The sequence below is a fragment of the Quercus robur genome, chromosome 5 (assembly GCF_932294415.1).
Source record: "Quercus robur chromosome 5, dhQueRobu3.1, whole genome shotgun sequence".
NCBI classification, from domain to species: Eukaryota; Viridiplantae; Streptophyta; class Magnoliopsida; order Fagales; family Fagaceae; genus Quercus; species Quercus robur.
Window position 1 is genome coordinate 89,143,959 of NC_065538.1, and position 27,918 is coordinate 89,171,876.

The 27,918-nt window shown below is 36.6% G+C and overlaps 3 protein-coding genes across 5 annotated transcripts; all 3 read right to left on the reverse strand.

Moving 5' to 3' along the window:
* Nucleotides 1-308: 308 nt before the first annotated feature.
* Nucleotides 309-1,430, reverse strand: LOC126728936 (MFP1 attachment factor 1-like). The gene is made up of 2 exons (XM_050434682.1): nucleotides 1,417-1,430; nucleotides 309-687 (listed from the first exon to the last, which is right to left on the reverse strand). The coding sequence occupies exons 1-2, from the start codon at nucleotides 1,428-1,430 to the stop codon at nucleotides 309-311; spliced, it is 393 nt and encodes a 130-aa protein (XP_050290639.1).
* Nucleotides 1,431-3,956: 2,526 nt separating this feature from the next.
* Nucleotides 3,957-12,404, reverse strand: LOC126727678 (myb family transcription factor PHL6). Of its 3 annotated transcripts, none has more exons than XM_050433607.1 (9): nucleotides 12,054-12,404; nucleotides 11,105-11,189; nucleotides 10,074-10,767; nucleotides 9,481-9,688; nucleotides 9,206-9,282; nucleotides 9,071-9,110; nucleotides 5,548-5,620; nucleotides 5,353-5,422; nucleotides 3,957-4,494 (listed from the first exon to the last, which is right to left on the reverse strand). In XM_050433607.1, exons 3-9 carry the CDS (start codon nucleotides 10,761-10,763, stop codon nucleotides 4,153-4,155), a joined length of 1,500 nt encoding a protein of 499 aa, XP_050289564.1. In that variant the 5' UTR covers nucleotides 10,764-10,767; nucleotides 11,105-11,189; nucleotides 12,054-12,404; the 3' UTR covers nucleotides 3,957-4,152. The 3 variants fall into 3 exon arrangements, with proteins under 3 accessions (XP_050289564.1, XP_050289562.1, XP_050289563.1); XM_050433605.1 differs by having other exon boundaries at nucleotides 10,849-11,189; nucleotides 12,054-12,403; XM_050433606.1 differs by having other exon boundaries at nucleotides 10,074-11,189.
* A 1,763-nt stretch (nucleotides 12,405-14,167) lies between these two features.
* On the reverse strand, nucleotides 14,168-18,366 carry LOC126728938 (zinc finger BED domain-containing protein RICESLEEPER 1-like). The gene is made up of 5 exons (XM_050434683.1): nucleotides 18,348-18,366; nucleotides 17,504-17,596; nucleotides 17,218-17,290; nucleotides 16,454-16,460; nucleotides 14,168-16,351 (listed from the first exon to the last, which is right to left on the reverse strand). The coding sequence occupies exons 1-5, from the start codon at nucleotides 18,364-18,366 to the stop codon at nucleotides 14,168-14,170; spliced, it is 2,376 nt and encodes a 791-aa protein (XP_050290640.1).
* Between the last annotated feature and the right edge of the window lie 9,552 nt (nucleotides 18,367-27,918).

The window sequence follows — 27,918 nt, forward strand, 5'->3', positions numbered from 1 at the left end:
GTCATTAAAAAATGTTAAGTCAGCATTTAAATTTAAAAAAATAATTTATTAATTTTAACTAGATAAAAAAAATAAAAAACATAAATAAAAATAAAAAATCACATTAATTGAGATCAAAGTGTGTCTTGAACAAGAACATCAAGAACACAAACTCAGATCTAAAAATACAAAATTAAAATTCAAAAATCACCAATCCAAAAAATAACAACAGAAAATTAACCTATAGCATTTTCTTGCCCTTTCTTGTCAACCAAACACAAATACACAGTTATCCTAGCATACCAGAAAAGCTAAATCCTAGAGAGAGACTAAGATTCAGTGACGGTAGGAGAGTTATCCTCACTGGCAGTGGTGGCGGAAGCACCCTCGAGAGACGGAGTCTGCGGCGCAGTTCCAGCGTTGACGATAGAAGAAGCGGCGGCAGAGGAGGCATGAGTCTTAACAGTGTCGAGCATTTTGCGGCTGATCTCGCAAGAGTAAACCTGGAGGATCTTGATGCCGTCGTCCTCGGCAGAGGCGGATGCGGCGGCGGTGGAGAAAGCCTCAGTCTCGATGAGGCGCGCGGCGGAGGAGGCCTCGTCGCTCGGCAAGGTGCCGTAGCACTTGGAGAGAATGGACTGCCTGGAGAGCGTCTCGACGAGGCGCACCACCACGGCGTCGCGCGTGCGTTGCGTCGGTGGCGATATGCTGTGTTCAGGTGTTGGTATTTGAGAGAGAAAGAGAGAGTCATGGATCTGAAAAGAAAGAAGAAAAACAAAGATACAAACAGAAGACTGGTTTTATTTTAATTTTTTGGGTTTGTGCTGGTTTTATTTTAATTTTTTGAGTTTGTGTTTTGTGTTTGTTTTCATGTTTAATTCCTTGTTTAGGTTTAATTTGACGTTCTTATTTTTTGGGTTTGTGATTTTTGGATTTTAATTTTGTGTTTTTAGATCTGAGTTTGTGTTCTTGTTGTTCTTGCTCAAGACATACTTCAATCTCAATTAATGTGATTTTTTATTTTTATTTCTGTTTTTTATTTCTTTTATTTAGTTAAAATTAATAAATTATTTTTTTTAAAATTTAAATGCTGACTTAACATTTTTTAATGACAAAATAAAATTTTTTATTATTATTTTAATAATTCCTTTGCCACGTAGGTTAGTGCCCTAACGGCATTGACGGAAAGGACTAAAATAGAAGGCGTTTTTCTAAATAGGGACTAAAAGCGGTAAAAATAAATATAGGGACCAAAGTGGGAATCGTGTGAAAATGTAGGGACGAAAATATGCTTTTCGCCTTTTTTTTTTTTACTTAAATGTGGTAGAATTTTAGATAGGTTTTTTTTTTTCCTACATGGCAGCACAACCTTAATTGCAAGAAAAGGCTTTTGCTATTATATATGATATGATATTGATTGATGATTGATTACCATACATCACTATATCCATTTGTAAGCATAATTTAAAAAGGTAAAAAATCTCAAAACATGACACTTTATTAGGAAGTTATTTTCATTTAGGTCTAATTGACATTCTATCTCTCTACCTTAGAATATCAAAACTGAGTCTATTGGAATGCTATTTTTCATTTGAGTCCAACTAAGTCTTCTATCAAGTTAAAGAAGATTATAAGAAACCAGGATTGTTTGGGATCATCAGAATCGTATAATACTACCGATCCTGAAAGATCGTAACTGTAAGGTTGAATTTAATCAACTATTTTGTTAGCTTTATTCCGTGCCAAATTTACTTGTAATTCAGCATTTAGAAACCCTGTATTTAGGTAGGAATCATGTAAGAGTAGTGCGTGAGAGAGTGTAAAGAAAGCTCAAAAGTGTGCATTTTGTAGGGACTCGTGACTGGATCTTGCGAGTAGCTCGCGGCTGGCAAGTCGCCAAAAAAGACACACGTGTGAAGCATGCAGAGGAGCTGAAGAGTCATGCCAGCTATTGCACTACAGGACAAAAATCCCAGGTTAGCCAGGCAGTTAGCTTGCGACTTCAACTCGCGACTCAGTCCAGTCTCGAGGCCAAGTTGCCAGTCCACTCTGTTTGGGAAAAACTAACCTTTTGCATTCCAAACACATACTAGTATAAATACCCCTTATACCCACGTATTGTAGAGAGTTTCCAGAGAGAATTTTGAGAGAGAAACCATAGAGAAAAACAAGATTGACTCATCTACAATCTTCATCCTTTGATTCTCTAAATTCCTCTACTCTTACTCTCTCCATTATTACATCCTTGAGAGGTACATTAGTCAAAACCTTTTCTCACCATACTTATATTTGTGAGGAGGCTGTTTGGTGCTTGGGAAGCAGTTAGGAAGGGACCAATTGATATTGGTTGATGTTATGGGGTATAGCGGAATCTAGTAAGTTAGAGAAGACAAAGGTTCGGTGTAACCTCGTTGGAGCAAGAAGCTTGGAGGGTTTAGGTACACTGGGTAGATTAGGCTTGGAGGGTCTTATGCTGTTCATGTATCCCAACTTCATTCTCTAGTGGATTATTGACCGATTGGAGGGCGGTGGAGAGGTTTTACGCCGAGGACTTCAATTTCTTCTTCGATAACACATCGCTGTGTTGTCTTTGTGTTTGCATCTCTCTTCCCTTCATCTTTGTCATTTAATTTTTGCTGTGGTTGTGATTTTATTTGGTTTAGATTGTTTTATCAATTCTGTTTTAAGCTTATGTTCATATTCTGTACATACATTATTTGATAACTAGCTTGAATTGGTAATTTGTAATTTGGGGGTCTAAACATTCAAGGTGTTTTACACAATGTTCAGTAGCGATCCTACTAAAGATCCTTGAAAGATCCGGATCGTTTTGTGTAGGTAGGATCGTAAAATTGTAGGATCCAGATTGGAATTTTGACAACCATGCTTTGTGCCACTATATAATCTTCCTAATTTTTTTAGTGAAACTTTTTTCTTGTCGCTGCCAGTGGACACTTTAAACCTTATTTTTTTTTTAATAAAAAAAAAGCCCAAAAGTTAAACGAAATATAAGGAAAAAAAAAAGTATATGTCGAAAATAAGTTTTTATAGGTGTGTTTGAGACTAACTTATAAGCTAGCTTTTTGCTTTTTAGCTTTTATGTACAGCTTTTAAAACCTTATTTTTATTTATATTTTCTTTTTTTTAAAGTACAAGTATACTTTACCACACTTTTAACAAAAAATGAAATAAGTTGTTCACAAAAATAAACAAAGCCAAGTCTTCAACTTTTCGTTGAAAAGTTTCTAAAGAAAAAACTTATGGTTGAAAAATTAAAGGGAAAAAAAAAAAACCTTTATAGCATCCTTTTGTTTGGGACTTTATAATTTATAGAGAAAAATTATTAAGTAGTTCGAGAGTACACTGTGCTCTCTCACATGGGGGTGGGCTCATGGTGGGAGGGACCCACCTCTATGTGAGAGGGAGGGAATAAACTCTCAGAGTACCCAATAATAACACTTTATATATAGATGCACTCTCTTCTACATTAAGAAAGAGAGAGGAGACAAGTGGACCAACATGTTATGTTCTTGTGACTTAACATAAATGTAACAATAATAAATATTACGCTTTAGCTTTGAAATATTATATAGAATTTCAATGATTGTTATCACATCGTTAATAGAAAAATTTTTGAAATCTAACTTGTGATGGATGTGATTGATTATTGTAAAAGTTCTTGTCATTTTTTTTAGATCTCTAAATCAATTGAAATTGACATAATTGAACGTCATACGTAGAGTTGCAGAAGGGTGGCTGATTTTTAAGTTCACATGGGTGACTGGAAATTGAATGATGAATTTGGATTACGTGAAGATCTAAAGGAAACTATAAAAATTTGGAAAACTAGGACCATACTTGGCTATTCATTATAGAAATTCAAATGCAAATTTAGATTTCAGTTGAAGATTACAATATGAACTACCAATTGAAAAAGCAAAAAGCAAAAAGCAAAAAGCAAAAACATAACAAACTAGTTCAATGTCCAACTCTCTGACTGAAAGGACTGAATCTCTTCCATTCAAAACACTAAAATGTCAATTGTCAAGAGATACAAATTAAACAAATCTCAATTCAGCTACAACTTTACATGGGATTGGCGGATTTACAGGAGCTGGGTCATTGTGGTGATGAAGCAAATGTTGGAGATAACAAGCAAAGTAATTGTAGTCATTACACAGCATTTCCAGCTGCTGTCTCATCTGAACAGGATTCTTGTTTCTCTTCCAGACGGAGTCTTTTTGAGCATACCTGTGGCATAGAATCACTACTATCAGTAACTTTATGCTTGGATGACAGAGGTGAAGATGAATCAGATTTAGATTCAGCTGGGTCTGGAGTGGATGCACCAGCTGATGGAGAAGAAGGCTGCATTTCAGAATCTTGGTGTGGATTAGCCAGCGATGACGAGGTTGGAGGAGAAATTAAGGCAATGCCAGCTTCCTGTTGTTCCTCCAAGATCTTCTGCAAGTACCTTGCATGTTCCTCTATGCGTAACTGAAGGGCCCTTTGGACCTGTGTGAAGGAAAAATCTCAAAACAAAGAATAACAAGTACCTTGCATGTTCCTCTATGCAATGCATGGATAATGTTGTAATGTTTTATGTAAGATAGTTTTGAAGAATGTTGCATATGTATTATAGCATAATTATTATAATTGCTGTTGTCACTTAATATAAAATACCAGCCCTCCTTCATTAGTTCTAGTCAACTCATACAGGTTAGGATTAGATGAAACATCAATGTTAGAGCTAGGTAGGTATTGTCAAAAGATGAAACATTGTTTTTGGTTTGTGTGTATTTGAGATGAAATGGTATGAAGGGCTATGAGTAGGTATATATAAAGGGATAGAAGTGCAAGAGGTGAAACTGATGAATTAAAATGCAAAGAATTTTGTGTGTATGTATGAGAGATGAAAAGTCTTGAAACATTGAACCAAAGGATACAAAGATTATTTATTTTTTAATTAGAAAAGTCTTGAAAATTGAACCAAATGAAATAAAAAGTCAATATTTAATTTGTTCTAATCTCTGATATGACACTTGAGAATATTTTAATTCCATTTGCATAGAATGCGTTACTTGGTAAAATCTCATGTTTTCCCACATGAGATCTATGCTTTTATATATATATATATATATATATCGATTTTTTGGCCTCTCTCTCTCTCTCTCTCTTAATAAGAAAAGAGAAATAAGATTAGCAGAATAAAGAATGTACAAATTGAAAAATATCAAGACTAAGTATGGAGAGCGAGAGAGTGGGATAGGACCAAAAGCTTAAATATAAGAATACTTAAGTGATGGGGAGCGAGAGAGTGGGATAGGATCAAAACTCAGAATGCCAGATTTATAAAAGAAGCATAAAACAAACCTCAAGCTGTTCATGCAGTTGTTTCTGAACTTCAATTTGCATGCGCAGAGCCTCAGTTATGTGCATGCTCCTAGGACAAAATAGAAAATTTCACAATTTTATTTTCAACAAAAGAAAAAAGGGAAAATATATATACTGCACACGCATATCAACACACAATACATATTAGGAAACAAAAATGAAAATAATATTGACCCTTTTCTACGTCCATCACTTTCATTGCTAGTTGAAGCTGCTTTCTTTTCTTCAGAGCTGGAAGCCTTCTTCTCTGGAAAAAAAGAGGACATGACAAAATGTAAACTATCTGCAAAAGAAAGTTTCTTGCCATATTCAAATGCAGTTGTATGCTTTTACATTCTCCTTGACAGCAATGCACTAGAGAGAGAGAGGGACTCTAATCCCCAAATACTCAAAAACAGACCATGGTACAGATCTCAGCATGTAGATAATGAACATAATGTTTCATTCAAGAAATAAAAAGTTTGAAAGATACATGTCATTGATACTAGTTGAGAGATATGAAAGAGTGGCATAGTCAAGGATAAGGAATATTATATAACTGCATTATATGAAATCTAGAATCAGAACCTTCAATGCATAAAATAAATAAATTTGCAAGAGAAAAGAGAATTCCCATGATTTGAAGAAGAAAACTGAATTTCCACATGGATAGTGTTTGTAAAACTAACCACTAATAAAAGAAGAAATTAGAATTTAAAAAATTTAACAGAAAGAAAAACCTTGATATATGTTTATTATTGTTGTTGATATTAAGATCTTGGGTTTGTGAGAGTTGGAAATTAACTCCTAGGAACCTCTATGTGAGGGCTTGACACAAAATGTAGGGATATCACTTTGACTCACAAGTTTAAGCTAATGGGTTAAGTCCAACAATGTTATGTTAACTACTTATTCCTGTCGCTACTATCTGACATGGGATTTAACCACTTAACAAACCACACCACTCACATGTAAATATTTAAACAAATCTCCCCCTCACATGTGAGTCATCTACCAAACCACATCAAGCTATATTCCTGGTTAGCCTCTTCTTTAAACAGACAACGTTTCTAAACAATCCAAGTGTCGCACATCACCAAGGTATCATATCAAGGAAATGAGATTAAAAGCAATAAGGCTTGATTCTCCTCCAAAATTTTAGCCTTCATGCTTGAAAATAGAATAGTTAATCTATAAAAAGCATTAAAAGGATCTATATATCACTATGCTCTTCCAAGCATGTTTGATACAACTTTTTTCTCAAATGCAATCGATTTGTAAGAGATTTCGATTTACATATCTTGAATGAATTTTTTCTGTAAATTTTATTTTATTTATTTATTGGTAATTCACACATGCACCTGGTGGGTCTTGGATCCATGTTGTCACCCTTCATTCCATTATTGTGGGAGAAGGAAGTGCTAATTGAGCTACTGCTAATTGACTACGTTTTCTACAATTCTTGGAGATAAGTTAAATTCAGCACATTATACTTTAAGTGCAAGACTCATAGATAATGCTCCTTAGTTTCTTCTCAAGTTCTTCTCATTCAATATCAAACTTAGTGGTCAGCTTCTTTGATCTTCCTTGCAATGCCCTAATCAATCCTTACTCAACAAAAGATATATTCGACAGTAGTGACCAAAATTTTTTGTTAATGGGCCAAAGCTATTTATATCCAAAGTTTTAAATCCAATATATATACATAGGGTTTCATGTGTATATATATATATAAATAGTCAAGATCAAGTTAGAAATGATGTAAGTCTTCATCAATTGTTACACTATAAATAATTTTTTATTAGATTAATATTTTAAGAATCCCCCTATCGGATTATATGGTCTCTTTGTTCTTAACAACACACACACACAGACACCAAATTTCCTATTAATTGAATGTTGTCTATTATACAATCCATAATTCATCTTGTGTATAATATTAAAGTACAAAAACTTTAAATTTAAATATTTTGTAGATAAGATAATTATTGTCCTTTGATCTTGTAGATATATTTCAAGAATAAAAAGTAGGAGAAAATGTGACCTAACAGTGGCTCTACTAAAAAACACACTCAGTGTAACGTTGGCAAATGTTACACTCGGTGTAACTTGAGTTCAACCTATGTGCATATGTATATTTACACATATATATTGTAAAAAATATTTGTAGGCAAAGTCTAGATCACATTCAAGAGGCAATGTCAATTTTCTTAGGTATAAGTCTTGGGCCTTTAGAGCAACCAAAATTTAAAATTTTGACATTTGGGATAAATGATTATGCGTTAACTTGTATATTTTCACCACTTTTTCTTTCAAAATATGCATTAGTGGTGGAACCATTAGAGCATTAATAGTTTTAGATATTATGAAAGATTAAAAAAATCAAGTCCTTTTAGGAAGTTTACATTATAACATCACTTAAACATGTATGAACCAAAATCAGAGAAATATAATAATAATAGAAAAAAGAAAGATAGAACATCAAAGCAAAACACCAACAGAGCAACAAGCATCAAGAGAAAAATTCGAGTGCAAACATCTGCAACAGTACGAAAGATAAAAACACTAGTATAGAAATATAAAGATATAAAAACTAATGATTCTAAGAAAGTCTAAACAAGATAGCAAACTTCCCATCCAAATGAAAGAAAAAGGCAAAGGGTTTTAGTTATACATAGGGAAATGTTTCTCTACTTCTTAGGACACCTATTCTATATGCTCTTTGTTCTAATAAAGTACAAGTGGCAGAAGAAAGTAAAGGTGGTCTGAAACAAAATGTTTCGGCATTCAAATAAGTGGTAGTTGAGAATTTAAGAAAATCTCAAGGGGGGCCATTAAGTAAAGTTACATACAATTGATATCTTCTTAGGAAAATAGGGGGAAAATGGACCATTTTTTTATAGTGCTTTGCCAAAACTAAAATTAATTTTCCCATAATAGGGCTCTGCCTTTAACTTTGTGCTTGCTATTTCAAAATCCATGACTAATTGTTGTTATGTCAATTATTCGGATCTGGGATTTGTGAAAGCTTGATCCAACATGTTGAGATATTACCTTAACTCAGAAGCTTAGTTGGGTCCAACAATGGTACTTAACCAACAACACCACTTGCACATTATTATTTCAAAAAATATTATTGCTATTTTTTTTTTGCTTATGGTAAATGGAAACCCTAGTGTGCTATTATTATTATTTTTTGCAAGTACATATTTCATTAATGATAAAGGAAGAGAGGGCATAGCCTTGTACACAGGAGGTGTACAACAGGTACACCATCATCAAGAGTTTAAGTACAAATATCAAGCATCTTAAGAAACAAGAGACAAGGAGACTGGAGCATTATATGGTGAAGAAAAGTGGGTCTAGACATGAATAATGTGTGTGTGCATGTGAATATATATCTCATCTACTGCTATAATTGTTGGTATCACTCCAAAGAGTTTTGCTGGTAAAACAGGGTGAAAGCTGCTGAAACCTTTATTTTCTTGATGTGTAAGTTACATATGCACCTCACAGGGTCTTGAACCCTCAATATCACCCTCTTCTCTATTCTTACAAGGGAAGTGGTGTCATTTGAACTAGAGCTCATTGACAAAATAAGCTGCTAAGAATGAATAGATCTAGATGCTTATATTGAAATGATTTGATCATTTCTGAAAGATGATTGTAATAATGACGAACATAAGCATCACTCTATTTCCATTTTACATTCCTTTACCTTCCTTTTTCTCTGGCATATACTTGGCAAGTCGGTATTTCTGCATAGACATAAATAACACAGGCTTAATATGACTTGTAGCCTACTGAACAGTTAAACTTAATTCAGCAGATATATGTAAATGCAAATAAGTACCTGTAAGTGGCTTTTCACATGATAGATGGTCAAACCTTCAACATTCATAAGCTTCAATACACCCTTTGGAGTAGCCTCTACATTTCAAATCAAACAAATCAGGCTCGTACGTAACAGAAAGACAATAGGACTTTCAAATTATTCATAACAGTTGATAAGATTGAAAATTCTTTCACTTACTAAAAAAAAAAAAAGATACTTCCTTGAAAACAAAACCAAAAAAAAAAAAAATCAGCCCCATTTGTATCATAGAATAGAACAAGTAGCTAGCTTACTTTCAGCCCCATCAAGCTTGCTGACAGCCTCCACAAAACGCTCATGGAGCTCAGGTGTCCATCTCATTCTTGGCTTCTGCAGAGCGGCTGACCCAGGAGATGGCTGACTTGAAAGATCATCAAGAGCTTCCACCACAGAGTGATAACTTTGATTGCATGACAATTCTATGGCTGGTTTTGATGGAGCTTGTGGTGTTTCATAAATTTCCTAGATGAAAGACAACAGCCAAAGCAAATACTAGTAAGTAGAAGAATATGCAGCAGTCCCAAAAGGCACATACATACGAGCATTGATGCACGAATAAATTCATTCCCCCCCCCCCCTCCCCCCTCCCTGAGATTTTATATTTGACACAAAAAGAAAAACCATATTTCATTCATTCCGTTCTTTTGAACTGTAATAAAAGTTTGTTGATAATGCCAAAAGTTAAATTAAATGAATATCAAGTCATATTGGATTCAGCACTATTTACTATTGTCCTTACCCTCTACATGGTGCTATAGTATAAAATAAAGTTTCGAAAAACTGAAACTTAATTCAGCACATATATATTAAATTAAAATTTAAACAGTGATGGTCGCAAGATACTTACATCAAGCCTGGGATTTTCTCCATGGTCAGTGATAGCCATGTCAAGTTCATCAGACAAAAACTGTAGCTCCAATTGCTCTGTTAGCGCTAGACTGTCGCTTGCACAACTTACACCATGAAGTTCATCAGAAGCATCTCCAGGAAAATTAAGAAAGTCTTTCATAAGAGCATCTGAATGCTCCTCATCATATTGATTGTCTATATCCCCACTGAAAAGCAATGGAGCTTTTGAATCAACAGCAGAAATGGACTGGTTATAGGATGGAGGATGTGGAAGAAATGGGAGATTTCCAAGTTGCCGATGGGTTTCAGAGCTTGATGAAGAAGACTGGTATAAGCTGGTACAGAACACGGATGCACGTGAAAATGTGCTCTTAGAATTTTGGACATAAGAACCAGGAGACAGGGGACTATTTGATAAAGATTTCAAACAATGCTTTTGAGGATGGACCGTAGATGCTCGGGTATGAGTAGGAGAACTAAAAGATTCAGTATGAATGAAAGGCAATGAATGTGAAGATGAACATTCACTAGCTGATAAACTATTGCCTTCTGATTCAATGGTAAAAAAATTATGTACTGGGGAGAGGGTAGCATAATATGGCTGTTTGACTCCTCTGGTGGCCTCACTTTGTTCGGACAATATGATACTATTGTGATTCATGGTCTTAGATGGCAGCCGAACCCTCATCCACCTACAAAATCGATAAATGCAGTATGGCACAACTCTATAAAAAGCTTAAAATTTAAAAATGAATTTGAGATACAAGGCTTACAATTGAAGGCTTCATTGGGTTGAATAAACAAGATATATAGGTGCATTACAAAGAAACGTCATATGGTCAAAGCAGAAACAAGAAGTCACACAAGTCTACATCTCTATTTTTTCTTTTTGCCTCCAAAGATGAAACAAGAAGTCACATCTCAATGATAAGAATCTGCTACAGTTTCTTTTAATAGAGTAACTTGGTATTCCCATGATATTTGCATATTTAGACAACTAAGTTGAATGGCAGGGAGTGATCAACCCACAATGTAAACCACCGAATTGAAAGCCAAAGAAACCATGTCAAATCCAATTCATCAACTAATGGGTACGAAGAAGCATGTCCAAGACCTGCAAAAGAGACCACCAGTTGAGTGATCAGCCATATGCCATCTGGTAACACCAGAGGAAACCATGTTATAATAAAATCAGTCCAATTAGTCTTTAAAGCTTAAGTACTGAAAAGGTGGGGACTGCAGATTAATCATGTTCCGCATACTAACAATCTCATGGTTAATAAATTGGTTAAAGAAAAAGAATGGACAAAAACAAAATCACTGGAGCAATCACTATAATTTGCTCAGCTACAAGTTAGCAGTTTCAATAGCAGACCACCATAAGAACCCCTTCTTGGCCACAAAAGGATTGCAAACTTTCTTCTTCCGAATAAAAGAAAATTAGACCATTGAGGTTGAAGTTTATCAATTCAATTCATTGGTTAAAAATTTTAAACACAAATATAAACAAAGCAACCAACTTGAACATTAATCTTAAACTATCAGACCAACGGTGAAATGTTTATGTTCCCAAATTAAAAAGCTTGGAAGATCAAATTTTTATATAGGCATTTAGTGAACCCAACTCCCCAGATACAGTCTTCAGTCCACTGATGTAGAAAGCATAATTAAAACCCCTTTTAATTCAACAACCCCAGAACAAAGTAACTGGAATCAGAGAAACTACATAGACCCAGAAGCCAGAAAAGAGGGGAAATTTTGAATAAAAGAAAGTCACCCCCATCACCCTTAACATAATAACAACACCTTAAAAAAAAGAGAGAGTTAAATTTCACAAACACAAAGAATAATTAGACGAAGACATACATAAAAAGAAAGGAAGAAGAAGAATTTGAAGTTTAATACCAAGTCAAAGAATTTGAAAGAGTAACTTGACATGGAGAGTGGAAATTGTACTTGAGAAAAAGAAAAGGCTGACCTGGATAATAATTATTACGTAGTGCAACAGAACAGACTACAGATCTTGTTCTTCAAAAGTCCATTGAGAGTTAGAGAGAAATGTCGTCGACTCAGTTTGTATGATTGTTTTGATGAGAAAGAAAGCCCCAGGAACACTACGAATGTATTTTTGTATTGTGGCTGCTGCAGGCTGCAGCTTAACTTCGAATCTAACGTCTGAATCCAAACATAACAATAATTGAGGATTCCAGAATCCCATAAATATCATACATATGATAATAGTACTACTATTGTATTTGAATAAAGTTTAATGTAAATGTTTTAATGCTCCTGTGATAATAATGTTTTATTTATTTAATAATATTATTATAGAAGATGTAAAAGCAGCTTCAAATGTTTATTGTTGGTTTCTGGCCTCACACTCTGTACTCTATGCTTTTACTGATCTTTGCCTCTTCTTCGCCTCTGGTTGCTCCAAATGATAATGTTCTAAGCAATATAATAATAATAAAATATAACGGCTGATGAGATCCCTATACGCGCTTTGTTGGGTGAGGTTGACCACGTTCCGGTTGGTCCTTATGGCAGTTTTTCTTTTTGGGGAATTTTCACAAAATACTTCACAAATATGTCTTATGAGTAGGGGTGTCCACGGGTCGGGCCGGGTCGGTTTTGGGCCCAAACCGAACTCGACCCGATTGATTCGGTTTCCTGAATTTGGGATCCGTATTCGACCGAATATTGGGTCGGATCCGACATATTGGGTAATCGGGATGTTCGGGTCGGAGTCATCGGTTTCACGGGTCTGGGCCTCAGATTGGGCCGGACTTTTTGACAGAGTTAAAATTACAGAAAATACATTTTTTAGGGACTTTTTACTTAATTTATTTTTAAATAGAGCTTCCAGCTTAACAAAACTAAACCTATTGGGCCATCAATCAGGACAAATCAAAAGGCCCAAATAAAGCATTATTCTTTTTATCACCTGTGATCAACACAACACACCTATAAAAATCTCTTATTTTTTAGTCACTTATGATCTGGAACAAGAACCCAATACATAATCTTTCCCACATTAAGAACAAAAAATAAACACAAAAAATAAAATATAATCTGTTAAACAATACAATAAACAGCTTAACAAAACTAGACCTATTGGGCCATCAATCAGGACAAATCAAAAGGCCCAAATAAAGCTTATTCTTTTTATCACCTGTGATCAACACAACACACCAAAAAGTACCTTATTTTTTAGTTACTTGTGATCTGGAACAAGAGGCACCTATCAATCCCAATACATAATCTTTCCCACATTAAGAACAAAAAATAAACACACAAAATAATATATAATCTGCTAAACAACACAATAAACTCCTAGGCAGTAAACTGCTCAACACCCATATATCCTGCAAACCACAAGGTCCACAACAAATAATATTTCCAATTTTCCAGCAATAAAATAAATCACAACAAATAATCCTATAATGCAATATTCCAACAGATATATAAACTTAGTAACATAAAGGCAGTCACTGCAAGTTTTTTGGGCAGTAACCCATAAGGCAGAAAGCTTGCTAGTTATACAAAGTTCCAAGCTATATAATTAATTACAACAATCAAATACCATAGGTATTTCCAAAAAATAGCTTTTCCAAAGCATTGAATGACTACTCTATAGTTTATAAGTCTATAACTAATAGAAAAGAAAACCTATGAACTAAGATTTCTTTTCTATAAGTATTGACAGTTTGAGTATTGTTACAAGTTAGAAAAGCAATATGTCCAAAAAGCTTCCAAAATATTTCCAAAATGCTGCCTTCTTTACAAAATAAATTACCATCCTCCTACAATAGACAAAAAAATATTCAACAAATAATACATTAGTACCAAGTACAAGACCAACTAGTAAGGAAAACAAGTATATAATAGTAAGAGGCTATAAAGGCAGAATCATACCAAGTCAGTGATTAATCATCAATGCTAATCAAGGGTCGTTTGCCTGAAGTGGAACCCTTGCTTGAGCTTGTATTTGCTGGTTGTTGATTTAAAACTAGAAAATAATAGGAAATAAACACAATAGATTAAATTTTGCTTGAATACATGAGACATTCAATAAAATTAATACACTAAGTTTCAGAATTTAAGCATATTACCTAAGTCAAGTAACTCCTCCTCCAATGCCTCAACATCATCCCTTGATTGGCGATGAGAAATTGGAACTGTGGCTTGAAGCCAATTTTGTGAACATACAAGGTTTTGAACCATGAGAGGAGATAATGCACTTCGAAATGGATCAACAATTCGACCTCCAGTGCTAAATGCTGACTCAGATGCAACAGTGGAAACTGGCACAGCCAGCACATCCTTAACTACTTTAGACAACACTCGGTACCTATTACAATTGTCCCTCCACCACTCCAATATCTCAAAATTTGCATCCTTTCTACCATCACAGTTTTCAGCCAAATACCTCTCAAGCTCATTACTACAACCTACAGATTGCTCAACTTGCAAAAAACGCTCATATCGCGAGTGAACCATAACATATGGATCACTAGCATCAGTTTCCAATTCTGTCCTCTCACTCCCACTTTGATCTTGCACATTTGGTGAATGAATACAATTGTAAAAATTATACAACTTAAACAAAAGGTCTTTCACCTTATCAACCATCACTTCAGCAACTGCATTCCCATAAATTTCAGAAAATGAAAACTTCAAAAACCTCAATTTTTTTCGTGGATCAAAGACCACAGCCACATACAAAAGAGGATTAATTTTCTCCCCTTCCCCCCAATACTTCTCAAACTTAGTTTGCATGTTTGTGGCTGTGCTTTTCAAGAGAGTGTTTTGGGATTTAACTAAATTGGAAATACTCTCCTGAATAACAAAGATCTCATCATAGAAGGCATTTGAAGTAACATACAATGAACTAGAAAATTTCTTTGTTGCATTATAAAACAGCCTTAAGAAAGTCACAAACACCCTACAATTTTGGAAATCAATCGTACATGGAGACCCCAAACCACCATTATCTTCCTTGGTCCTCAAGTACGACGAATAACCATCATCTTCAAAATCCATTCGGAGAAACACTTTCTCAAATTTTTCAGCAGTTTCTAACATGATATAGGTCGAGTTCCACCTAGTAGGTACATCTAGACTGAGAAGACTCTTGGACTCCATACCTAACCTCTCTATAAAACTCTTAAAAGTTTGACTTCTATTGGGTGAGGACTTCACATACCTCACAGCTTCACGCACCTTAGCAACAGATGCATCTATCTCTTTTAAACCCTCCCCCACAATGAGATTTAGGATATGGGCACAACACCTCATGTGCATGTACTCATTTCCTAAAACTGCCCCATTCCAATCTTTAGTCACCCTTTGCAGAAATTTAATTGTTGTTAAATTTAAGCTAGCATTATCTACTGTCAAGGTAAATATCCCATCAATACCCCACTCACGCAACGACATCTCAATCTTTCTACCTATAGTCTCCCCCTTGTGGTCTTCAACTTGACAAAAATTTAGAATTCTCTTATGCAATTTCCAAGCATCATCAATAAAGTGACAAGTCAGACACATATAATTTAAATTTTGAATAGAAGTCCATGTGTCCGTAGTGAGACACACCCTACAACCCTTCAAGGATTTCCTTAGCTTCTCTCTCTCACTATTATAAATGCCAATCACATCCCTAGCCACAGTTTGACGAGATGGGATATCCTTTAATCTAAGCTTAGGTTGCAAGGTTCTAACAAATTTCTTAAACCCATACCCCTCGACATACCTAAAAGGCAACTCATCAATTATAACCATTTCAGCCAATGCCTTTCTACAAGCCTCAACAGAAAAGGATGTTGACACAAGGTGCAATCCGTCTTCTCCATCCTTTTTGGGTACAAAAGCTAATGTTTTCTGCCCTTTAACTACATCTTCTCTATTAGGGTTCTTGGGACATATTGGCACATGAGCTAACAAATTACTGGTACCACAACTCTTACTATCAGCGTTATAAGATTTTTGACAATAATTACAGATAGCCTTAGTCTTACTAGTATCACCCTCACCTATCTTTACTTTTTCAAAGTGACCCCAAACAACAGACTTTTTCCTACCGCTACAACTACCACTAACAGGAGCTGTCATACTCACTTGGCATGGTGGAACTGGGGGCAACTCAGAAGCAGCAGTTGCTTTAGCTTGGGAAGCAGCTTGGGTAGCAGCAGAATCCTCAACTTGGGTGGGAATATCATCTTTTGTAGCAGCTGGTGTTTGGACAAAGGGTTCATTAGTGTTGGTTTCCATGACCTAAAAAAACAAAAATACATATTAGCAAACTAGAGTAACAAGTATAATTAATAGCTTTAATAATAATAATAAATAATAAGCACACACACCAAAAAGGAAAACCAGTATCCTGGAAGCAAACATTTTAATAAACATAATCAAAAGAGATTATTAGAAAGAAAGATCACAGATAACTCAATAGTCTCAATGAAGTAAATTAATTAGGGACATGCAAGATCACAGATCTCTTCTTAGCAGTGACAAATTGCATGATCATACTAATCACATCATAACAATCTTCTCATACAAAGTAAGGTAAATGTTCTAAAACTTGTGTTAAATGTGTTAAAAACAAAACAAAGCAAACTAAAACTTCTATAAGATGCTATAACCAAAATGTTAAATCAACTTTGTTCACATCATAACAATCTTCTCATATAATCAACTTCTAGGTGTTAAATGTGTTAAAAACAAAGCAAGGTAGACTAAAACTTCCATAAGATGCTATGACCAAAATGTTAAATAAACCTTGTCTAATTTGGGCAATACAGAACATACAAAGCTACAAACTAATAGAAAAGCAAAAACAAAAGCATCTGCAAGCCACATTAATGCAACTCTCATGAACTAAATCAGTAGTTTCCCTTTCAACATTCTACTAATCACATCATAACAATCTTCTCATACAAAGCAAGGTAAATGTTCTAAAACTTTAAAAACAACTCTAATGAGTTACATTCAATAGTTTCCCTTTCAACATTCTATTTATCATTTAAATTACTCTGCCCCTTTTGTAAAAAGAAATATCAAACAAATGAACAATCACCAGTCAGTCAGTCACTACATTTTTTTTTAAAACTAAATACAAAGGAATGCAAAAACCATACCTTGAAGAAAACCGTGGGTGTATGGGTTTCAAACTTGAGGGTAGATAATGATACTTGGAATCAGCTTTCAATCCTGTATAAAATTAAAACAGGATCAAAATTGATTAAAGAAAAGAACACAGAACAAAAGTTAAATAGTTAGGGTTTCTAAGTTTTTTTTAGTTAGGGTTTCATAGTATGAATCTTTGGGTTTATTTGATTTGAACATTTGATTTCCATCACAAATGAAACCAACGAGATTAACATAAAAGAAAGATGAGAAACAAAGAAAAATTACCTTACTGACTCAGTGAAGAGTACACGGGATGAGGAAACCGTGGGTGTATGGCAAGCTCATACTTAAGGGCAGATAATGATACTTGGGAGTCAGCTTTCAATCCTGTATAAAATTAAAACAGGATCAAAATTGATTAAAGAAAAGAACACAGAACAAAAGTTAAGTAGTTAGGGTTTCTAAGTTTTTTTTCGTTAGGGTTTCATAGTATGAATCTTTGGGTTTATTTGATTTGAACATTTGACTTCCATCACAAATGAAATCAACAAGATTAACATAAAAGAAAGATGAGAAACAAAGAAAAATTACCTTATTGACTCAGTGAAGAGTACACGGGATGACTCCGGCGGTAGCTATGGAGAGAGGAGTGGACAGCAGCGGTGGCGCTAGGCGTTAGAGGCGGAGAGGGGACTGGGTAACGGCATTGGAGGCGGCTAGGGTTTGTTCTTTAGAATCTGGATTTGGATTTTGGAGAAACAGTAGTTTGGAACTTTGGATTTGGGGAAACGGTTTAGACTTTATAGAGTGTGAGATTGTGAGAGTTTGAGAGAGTTTGAGAGAGCAAGTAAAGACCCAAGAGTCTGAGACTGAAGAAATGAAGACTGAAGAGATGAGGAAGAGTGAAAAGGGAAGGAGGAGGCGTGAAAGGGAAGCCACGTCCATTAGGGGTGTCTGTCTCTGAAGCGAAAACTGAAGAGAAGAGTGGAGGCTGAAGAGACTCTTGAGACTAGTTGAGAGATATCAGATCTTCCCATTTAATTCTCACCGTTAGATTTCCTTTTCATCTTAGATTATAGCCGTTGGTTTAAAATAGATTATTATGCCACTGAACCGGTCATATCATGGTCTGTCTTACTCTCATCAAGACCATTCATTTTAAATTTTATTTTGTGATGAACGGCTGATGTTTATGTTGGGAAGGTGTGAGCTTTGAGTCTCGGGCTGGGCAAGGCATGGGCTGTCCTGTTCTGGGGACTGAAGACTGAATCACTAAAATGAAATGTCAAATCTACTTTTTTTTTTTTTTTATTATAAATATTCGGTCGGTTCGGGTTTTTCGGGTGAAATATTTTGAAATCCGGATCCGAACCGACCTATTCGGGTTGTTTTCTTCCCAATCCGTGACCGACCGTAGCTGGATTCGGAGCCGCCCGTGGACCTTCGGTTCGGGCGGTTTCGGGCGGGCGGGTCGGTTGATGCGGGTCCTTGGACACCCCTACTTATGAGTTCATCTCCTAAGATAATTTTTCATTTGTGTAGGACATTAGAATACCAATTTTTATTTTATTTTATTTTTTTATTTATATATTCTATAACTTCTTCGGTTAGAGTTGCCTCGGGGTGCGATTTTTATTTTTATTTTTTATAGAGCTTTATATTATTTGTAGTTATTTGTTGTGGCATGATCGAAAATCGCACCATGAGGCAATTTGAAAAGAAAGTTATTGGTCATTTAAGTTTAGTTTGACCAATTAATAAAAGTGTAGCTCATGGCACTTCTTATCCCCCACCCCTTTTGTAAAAGTTAACTTCAATACAACAATCATGGTTTTAAAAACCGGACTGAGGACTATAGACACTGCATTTTGTACCCCTTACGACTCAAGCCCCCTTTCCCAATAATGTTGGAATTCTAAATCCCAAGGTTGGTTTAGAGCCCAATCAGATGAAATTTGACTTGACGAAAGTGTTTATGAAAAATATAACTTATTTTTGGAACAAATAAACTATTTTTGGAAAAGAAAGGCCACGAAAACCCTAAGGCATGTGTACGCATACACACGTATGCGTACATATGTTTAAGCTCTGCGTACGCATGCTAGGGTTCCAGAAAGTTTTCTGCATTTAAAACTTGGTTTGAAACGAATCCCACCTTGTTTAGGAGTTGTCCCAAACCCCTATTTTTTGACTATATAAAGCCATAAAAGGTATTTTTTTCAAAGAGGATGGATTCCGGTGGTAAAACACACAAGATTCATTAGAAAATAATGAATCAAAGAGAGTTTTTTCACAAACATCCTCAAGTCAAGTTTTATTTGATTAAGACCTTTTTTGGTCTTGATCTTTGAGTTCTAAAGTTTACTAACTCATTTTGAATTGGTTGTGATTAGATTGACTGAGGGGAACAGTCAAAAGTTTCAGTGTTGAGGTAAAGTTTCTAACTTTGGCTCTTCTCTTTTCTTTGATTTTCTTTGTTTCTTTATGTTTTATATGTGTTTATGTGCTTATAATATGTTTGTTTAGTCTAGATTTACTTTATTTTTGTATTCTAAGCATGTTAGGTTGTTAGTTTCTTTGTTTTAGTGTTTTTGTTCTGCAGTTTCTGGGTTAGGGTTCCATACAAATGGGCTGCGTATGCATGCCCTATGTATATGCATGCATACTTTTGCCCAAAAACTCCAATTCACCCCTATTTGCTTTTCTTTTGTTTTATTTACATGTTTTACCTTTTGTTTAACCTGTTTTGCCTGTCCTTGAGTCTTTGTCTCTCTGTTTTGTTTTGTTTTGTTGTTGTTTCTTCTCTTTGATGTTTATTAGGGTTTTAGATTGCTTGAATATCATGAACATGTATTTGAATATGATCATGTATTGATACATAGGTGCTGTGATGTAGTTAGGTAAGTCATGCATAATACTATGAACATGCATTTGGTTTGGTTGATGAATATGATATGGTTGATATGCTTGGTTGAATCCCACGGATCCCGAGAGGACCATGTCAAAGGGTGTAAATGGAGTCGCCACCTAGTTTAGGTCTAGGAACCAATAAAACGCTCTTTTGTGAAAGGATTGATCTTTACCAGAGCACGTGTCCAGAGTTTAGTTATGGGATGGGAAGGTGTTAGGCACCCAACCCTACTTGACCCGTGGGTTGGCTTCCACTCATTATATTCCACATCTTAATCCCATTAAAGGCACACTCAATATTGTTATTCTAAATCACACACACTCTGTCATGCATCTAAGACATACAAACATCGTATAATTATCCCAAACCTAATCATTCATCTATCATGGCATTGAGAAAACATATCCAAGGGCAGAAACACCATAAGACAAAGTCAAACAAACATGTTACTACATCTAAACAATCAAAGACATGGCATTCAACCAAACATGTTCATGTTCATCAAACGAAACAAGGCCATATTCAAATCAATGCATGTTCATGTAAATGCATGACTTACCTTACTTACCTCACTGCATCACATCACCTACGCATCAATGCATGTTCATAGTAAACAAACAAATCAAAATCCTACTAGCATCAAAGAAAGAAAGAAAGAAACAAACAAAGCAAAGCATGGAAGCAGAGACTTATAAGTATGGATACCAACTCAAGATAGAAACATATTACATAAATAAAACAAGGAAACAAAAGCAACAAGGCTTGGATTAGGGCTTTTGGGCACGAGCATGCATGCATAACCCAATTGTATGCGTACGCATGCAGTAAGCATGCGCACGCATACACGCCCTAAACCCTAACCCAGAAAATAGGAACACTAAACAAGCAGAAGCTAAAACCTAACAATCTAACATGCTAAAAACAAAAAAGCAAGGTCGCTTTCTTTGCCATGATTGCTTGGGTTGTATGGGAGCGTCGGAACAGACTACGGAAGCGTCAGTTTGTGTGGGATGTTGGGGTTGTGGTGGACCAAGCGTTGGAGTTATTGCAGGAATTTCACGATGTGCATAAGAAGTATCCGAGGATGAGTCTGCCCAATGAGATTGTCAAATGGTCTCCTCAAGTCGAGGTTCTTTATAAAATTAACTTTGATGGGGCTATCTTTGAGGACCAAGCTTGTGCTCGGTTGGGTGTGGTGATTAGGGACTCAATAGGTTTGATTAATGGTGCTCTCAGTCAAAAGATTAGACTCCCAAGCTCTGCGGTGATGGTGGAGGCCCTAGCTGCTAATCGGGCCATTTCCTCTGCTAGAGAGATTAGCATCCTTCGGGTTATAGTGGAAGGTAACTCTTTGCAAGTTATCAAGGCCATCAATAATACAAAACCCTTTATGGCTTCTTTCAGGCATATCATTGATGAGATTAAACTGTTATCTTCTTTTTTGCCATGTTGTAGTTTTGTTCATGTTAGGCATAAGGGTAAGCCCTCGTGTGTAGAGTAGTTTTATCTGCTGATACTGATGTTTGGTTGGAAGACTTACCACGTGATTTGGATGATGTTTTTCAGTTTGTTTTACTTTAATAAACTTTCCTTACGGATTTCTCAAAAAAAAAAAAATGCAAAAGCAAAATAAACCTACACTAAATAGGCATGTCAAAGCACGTATAAAGCAAATAAAAAATATAAAATAGGAATTAAAACAAGGGGAAAACAAAGATGAAGCTAGAACCTTTACCTCCCAACAAAAGGCTTCTTAGCTTGATTTTGACTGTTCCCCTTAGTCAATCTAGTCATTACCGAATCAGAATCAGTTAGTAGTCCTTTGAAACTCGAAGATCAAGACCAGAATAGGTCTCAATCAAACAAAATTTAGCTTAAGTATGTTTTATGAAAAACTCCCTTTTCGATTCAATATTTTTTAGTGAATCTTATGTGTTTTACCACCAGAATTTGTCCTCCTTTTGAAAATCTACCATTTCAGGCTTTTTATAGTTGAAAATAGGGGTTTGGGGTGGCTTCCAAACGATGTGAGATTCATTCCAAACCAAGTTTTAATGCAGAAAACCTTTCCTTTTTGGTTTTTGAAACCCTTGCATGCGCATACATGACCGTGTATGTGTATGCATGCATGAAGCATGCGCACACAGAGCTTGAGCATGCGTGCGCATACATGTGTATGTGTACGCATGCCCTAGGGTTTCCATGGTCTTTATCTCCAAAAGAGAAAAAAAAAAAAAAAAAAAAGCTTATTTAGTCCAAAAAGAGTTATATTTTTCCAAAAACACTTCTTCAAGTCAATTTCTATCTGATTAGGCCCTAAACCAACCTTGGACTTTCAAATTCCAAAATTATTAGGGAATGGGGGCTTGAGTCGTAAGGGGTACAAAATGCGTTGTCTACAGGATGATTATGCCATGTTGATTGCTTTAGATGCATGCTAAACTGTGTGTGTGAGTTAGAATAACATGTTAAATATTCCTTTAATGAGATTAAGACTTGGAACATAATAAGTGGAAGCCGATCCATGGGTCTGGTGGGGTTGGGTGCCTAACACCTTCCCATCCCCATACCTAAACTCTGGACATGTGCTTTGGTAAAGATTAGTCTTTCCATGAAAGGGTGCTATATTTGTGGTTCCTAGACCTAAATTAGGTGGCGACTCCGTTTACACCCTTCGCCATGGTCCACCCTAGGCCAAGGCGTACTTCCCAAACGAAATTGAAGAGGATGACCTCCTATGTCGCGGGTGCTTGTGCCCATAATGGCGACTCTGTTGGGGATAAAGAGTTTGAATCCAATGTGTTCCATTTCTTAATTTTGATAAAGGCTCGTTTAATATTGTTTGCACACACTTTCACTTGGTTCTTTTGTCCTTTTGTTGTGGTTGGTGATTTGTGGGAAGGTGGAGGCTCTATTCGGGCCAAAATCTTTTGAAGTTCATCCCACCAACTCACAATCCGTGCTATTGCCTATGATGGGTTTTGAGTACATTAACAATTTGCCACCAATCCATTATGGTCCATTTAGGCCTAAGGCTGGAATCATGGCCCACCTAGTTCTGAGTGACCTATTGATCAACCCCTTTAACTTTAAGGAGCTTACCCACATTTAGAGAGGTCCTAGATCCTATCAAAAGAGGATACCTTTTATATCTCTTGTTTGTTTAACCATATATCTTGTGGTCACCTAATTCTAAAGGACAAATAAAATATGTAAAACATGAAAGGATAACCTAAAAGTTATGGCATACCCTAAGACATTGGGATGAAAAGAAAAGAAGTTCTCACATATAAGAGGCTTATCCCAAAATCCAAAGGTATGTTTTAACTTAAAAGGTTCATAGGATCATAGCCTAATTGCTATCATGAGCCCAAATTCAAAGGCCTCTTGAAAAGGAAAGCCTTGGGCTTAAGGTAATAAATATGCTATGGACCTAGCATTCAAGATCCTACAAAGTCAATATGAATCACCCTAATCTAGGGCCTCTTTGTTGCATATAAAGGCTTAAAATAATCAAAGATTCATAGGCTTTGAGAGGAAGGCCACAATATATTCTAGCTAGAAGGCTACTTCAAAATTTTTTTGACAATGAATATAAGAAAAGAAGAGCCCAAAGGTGATGAATACATTGTTGGCCCATATTTAAGACAAATGGTTGAAAATCTGTAGGCACATTCTAATGAAAGCCCATGAGTATAAGTTGAGAGCTTTATTGTAAATGGACCAAGCCTATATGAAACAAGGGGCAAGGTTCATGAGAGGAAAGTGAGTGATTTTGTAATTGCGTATTCATTAAAATGAACTTAAAGACTTTCTAAGAGCATCTAAATAAAAGAAACTTTTGTTAAGGGATGTGTGTTTATACTTTTGATGGCTTCTTCCAGATTTTCCATGTACTACGATGTCTAGTTACACACCTCAAGAAAAGGATCATCATGTGATGATTGAAGGAGTGGTTCACTTGCTTTTCTCGGTGCTGAAGCACATTCCTAGACCATGGACTTTCACAAGGAGTCATGTCAATGACTTTTCTAAAGTAGGAAGCGTAGGATCTTAGGAAGATCATGATTGACTAGATTGGACTTTGACAGTCGTGACAATCCAAATCATCCTTGCTCTCATTTTGATTGAATGAGACACCATCTCACCTCCTGATGAGGGATGGTCATGCTAGGAAAGATAAGGTTATCAATCTTCGGTTCACCCATGATAGCAGCAAATTCCTCAATAGTAGGGCATAGTTCTATTCCATTAAAGCGGAATACATGCTGGGAAGGAACCCAATAGTTGGCAGCAGCACGGAAAAGATGCTTATCCACCCTAATTTAATGGTAAGGGAAGATGCAAGAAAGGCCATAGGGAGCAACAGAATCCTTGAAATTGGGATCTAGCTTCCTAATCCAAGTAGAGACATCAAGAGGAGACTTTTCTGCCATTGGGAGACCTTTAAAAAGTGTTCTCTGGGTTGGAAATACGTTGGTGAGGGTTTTGGACCCAAATGGCTACTTTTATACCTAAGTAAGTTGGCTAGGGTTTTTCTGATTCGTGGCCCAATTGTGCAGAGTCAACCTTGTTTATGCAAAGTCAAAGTTGCATATGCAGGCTTATCTCCACATATGCAAGGTGCTTGGCAGAAGCCCATGTTCCCCTGTTTTGAGCAAAGTTTTTTCACTCCCAAGCATTCCAAGGGTTCTTGTGACCTAAAGAATCATTCAAGACATATCCCAAGCAAGATTGCAAGCATTAAAGAAGCAAAGATTGTATAGAAACATACAATTTATCATTATACTTGTAAATTAAGTGCTAAGTTCCAATCAAAAGCATGAATGTAAAAGATGTTCTTGATACAATCCTTTGTCTCAAACTTAATCCAAAATTTTTCCACGTGAAATGAAAAATGTTAAAAGCAAAAGAAAAAAGAAAAAACTATGTGTTGTGTGTGTATATGCTATGACTGCAGGTAATCAACAGTGTCACCTCTTCCTTGGTTGGTAGCTAGGGGTTGCCTCCGGGTCCTCCTCCTTACCACCATTATCATCATTACCACCACTTGGGTGGGCCGCTCCTCCAGGACCATATAGATCCCTCGAGTAGTTGGTCACCTCCAACTTGAGATTCCCAGCCGGCCACACCAGCTCCTCACGCTCTTGAATAGTGGGCTGAAATTTGAAAGAAGAAGGATTAGTGACTGAAACAAGAAAAGAAATGGAAAAGAAGAAAGAAAAAAGAAAAAGAAAGGACTCACCACTCGAGTGTTTCGAAGGGAAGGATAGCCCATGACATTAGGATTACGGGGCATGACATGCTCCCAAGTAAAGCCATCTGGGCCATAGGCATAGACTTTCCAAGGGATGTGTGGAGGATCAATGGCCTCATTGGCAGCAGGTCCCCCCTATTACAATTCCCCACATTAGTAGTCATGACAAACAAAGAAAAAAAGAGAAGAAGAACAAGAGTTTGAGCATATACCTGAACAGTAAGAGAAGGCATGAGACTAGTGATGTTGAACTCGTCATAATCCAATCCCTCAAGAAGCCGCTCGGCGTAAGAAGTACCACTCCCCCATGAGTTGTACTCATTATCGGTTATGGAATGTGGGGCAAGAATGAACTCAGAAGGGTCCCTCGGAATTCGTGGGTCATCTATACCCGCCAACTGCCACCACACCCTCTTCGCCAAGTATAGCGCCCTCAAGCTCGCTCCTTCAAAAGGTCGGGTGATCTCTGAAGCAATGAGAGCGGCATGCTCCAAGTCTCGAGAAGCAAGAAGGGGCTGGCTGGCCCATGGGGTCTAGTTAACCTATAAAGACATAAGGTTAGAAGAAAGACATCCTAAGAAGAATACATGAAGAAGCGTGAGAAACTAGAACTATTGAACTTACCTTATCAAAAGTCAACCCAACAAGGTGGGCCTTCACTTGGTGGAAGTTGTTCAGAACTAGGTCGGTGCCCGGAGTTATAAGGCCATACCTAACCACCTATTGCTACAAAAAGAAGCACAAACCACAGATTGGATGCAAGATAACAGTTTGCAAGATGGCAGATGCAAGATAACAAATGCAAGATGACAGTTTTCAAGGCAATACAATTTGCAAGACTACGAGCCACAAGTGAAGGTGAAAAAGTGAAAACAGAGCTGATCTCAAGGAGCTTCCAAGGCCCCACAAGCCGCCACAAAGTGCCCCGACTAAGAGTGTCGAGGGTGGAGTAAAGGTAAGCAAGACATGCTTGCCTCCAATTGGCCCTCCGTGCCTCCCCAAAATCCTAGAAGAGGGTTAGCCACTTCAAAGACATCATTTGCTCACCATTGGCAAAGAGGTAGGCCCCCATCAAGTGGAGAAGGAAAGCCCTAGCCATGCAGACACATTCCTCCATGGTCCTCTGTGGGAGGGACATGTACTTCGATACCAGGTCGATATAGTGGATGGTCTCAGTGGAGTTCTTCCTCCCTAACATGTTGATGCCTAGCTGCAAACTTGACACACCATTCAAACTAATGATGGCCCCTTTAAAGCCGAGACCAGTCATGCAGTAGAAATCATAAGGAGTCATAGTCATCTCCCGCTCAGCGATGTGAAAGGTGTGGGTAGTGTCCCACCACCTCTCGATGAGGCACCACACTAGGGTAGCACTCGCAGACTTCTCTATAAGGAGACTAATGATAGGCTCAAAGTCCGCCTCCTAAACATAGCCTCTAGTTTCAAGGGTGACCATTCCACCACCTTATTTGTGCTTCCCTTGCCAGCATAAGGGGTTGATGACTGCAAAAAAGGAAAATGGCATTAAATTCATGATTTGAGTGAAATTCAAGAAATTTGGTGTTTTGGTGCGAGAATGAAGATAAATAGGATGATACAGTGACAATCGAATGCAAAAATGACAAGAATGTGTGCTAGAATTGCAATGGAAGTGAAACAATTGAAATGGGAGTAAAAATAGGCAGAGTAGGGCTTTTGCCAAGCGTTTTAAGTATGTGGGTCAAAGCCTATGCATGCAGACAAGACCCTATGTACGCAAGTCCATTCCCACATACACAGAACCTCAAGAACGCACCTGCATACACAAGAATAGAGCTACGTACGCATGAATACAAGCTGTGTATGCAGGCCCGAGCCCACGCACACAAGAACACATACATAAGCAATTCTTCGACATTTTCAAGAAAGCATCATCCAAAATCAATCCTAAACATATTCCTACCCCTCCTAAAACATTTACATAGCAAAAACACATTCAAACCAAAGATCAGAGAGGAACTTGAAAATGAGAAAAAAAAAATGAAAAACTTACAAATTCGCCTATGGGAATGTGATTCTTTGGCCGGTATGTCAATTGTGGAGATCCTACCAACCTCGTGGGTCCACTCCAATGGGTGAGACGGAAGGCATCAGTAGATAGGATGTGAGAGGATTTCTTGGCCTTGGGCGCCTTTGAGGGAGATGATGAGAGAAAGAGAGAAAATAAGGAAATGAGGAAGTTGGAGAGAATGGGAGAATCAGAAACTGTGAGGAAAAGAAAGAGGAAATGGAGGTTTTTGTAGAGAGAAAAGAGAGAGGAGTTGTGAAGAATATGAAGATGTGAGGGAGATGAAGAGAATGAAGAAGAAAAGAAGAAAAGAAATGGTTGGTAACCATTGGAGAAAATGAAAAGGCGAGAACACACCTGATAGCTAAATTACGTGTAGTTTAGGCCTCACCACTAAACTACATGTAGTTTAGTCATAAACAGTTAAAAAAAAAAAAAATTCTTTCTTTCAAAAAAGGGAAAGATGTCTCAAGACTTCCACGATTAGACAAATT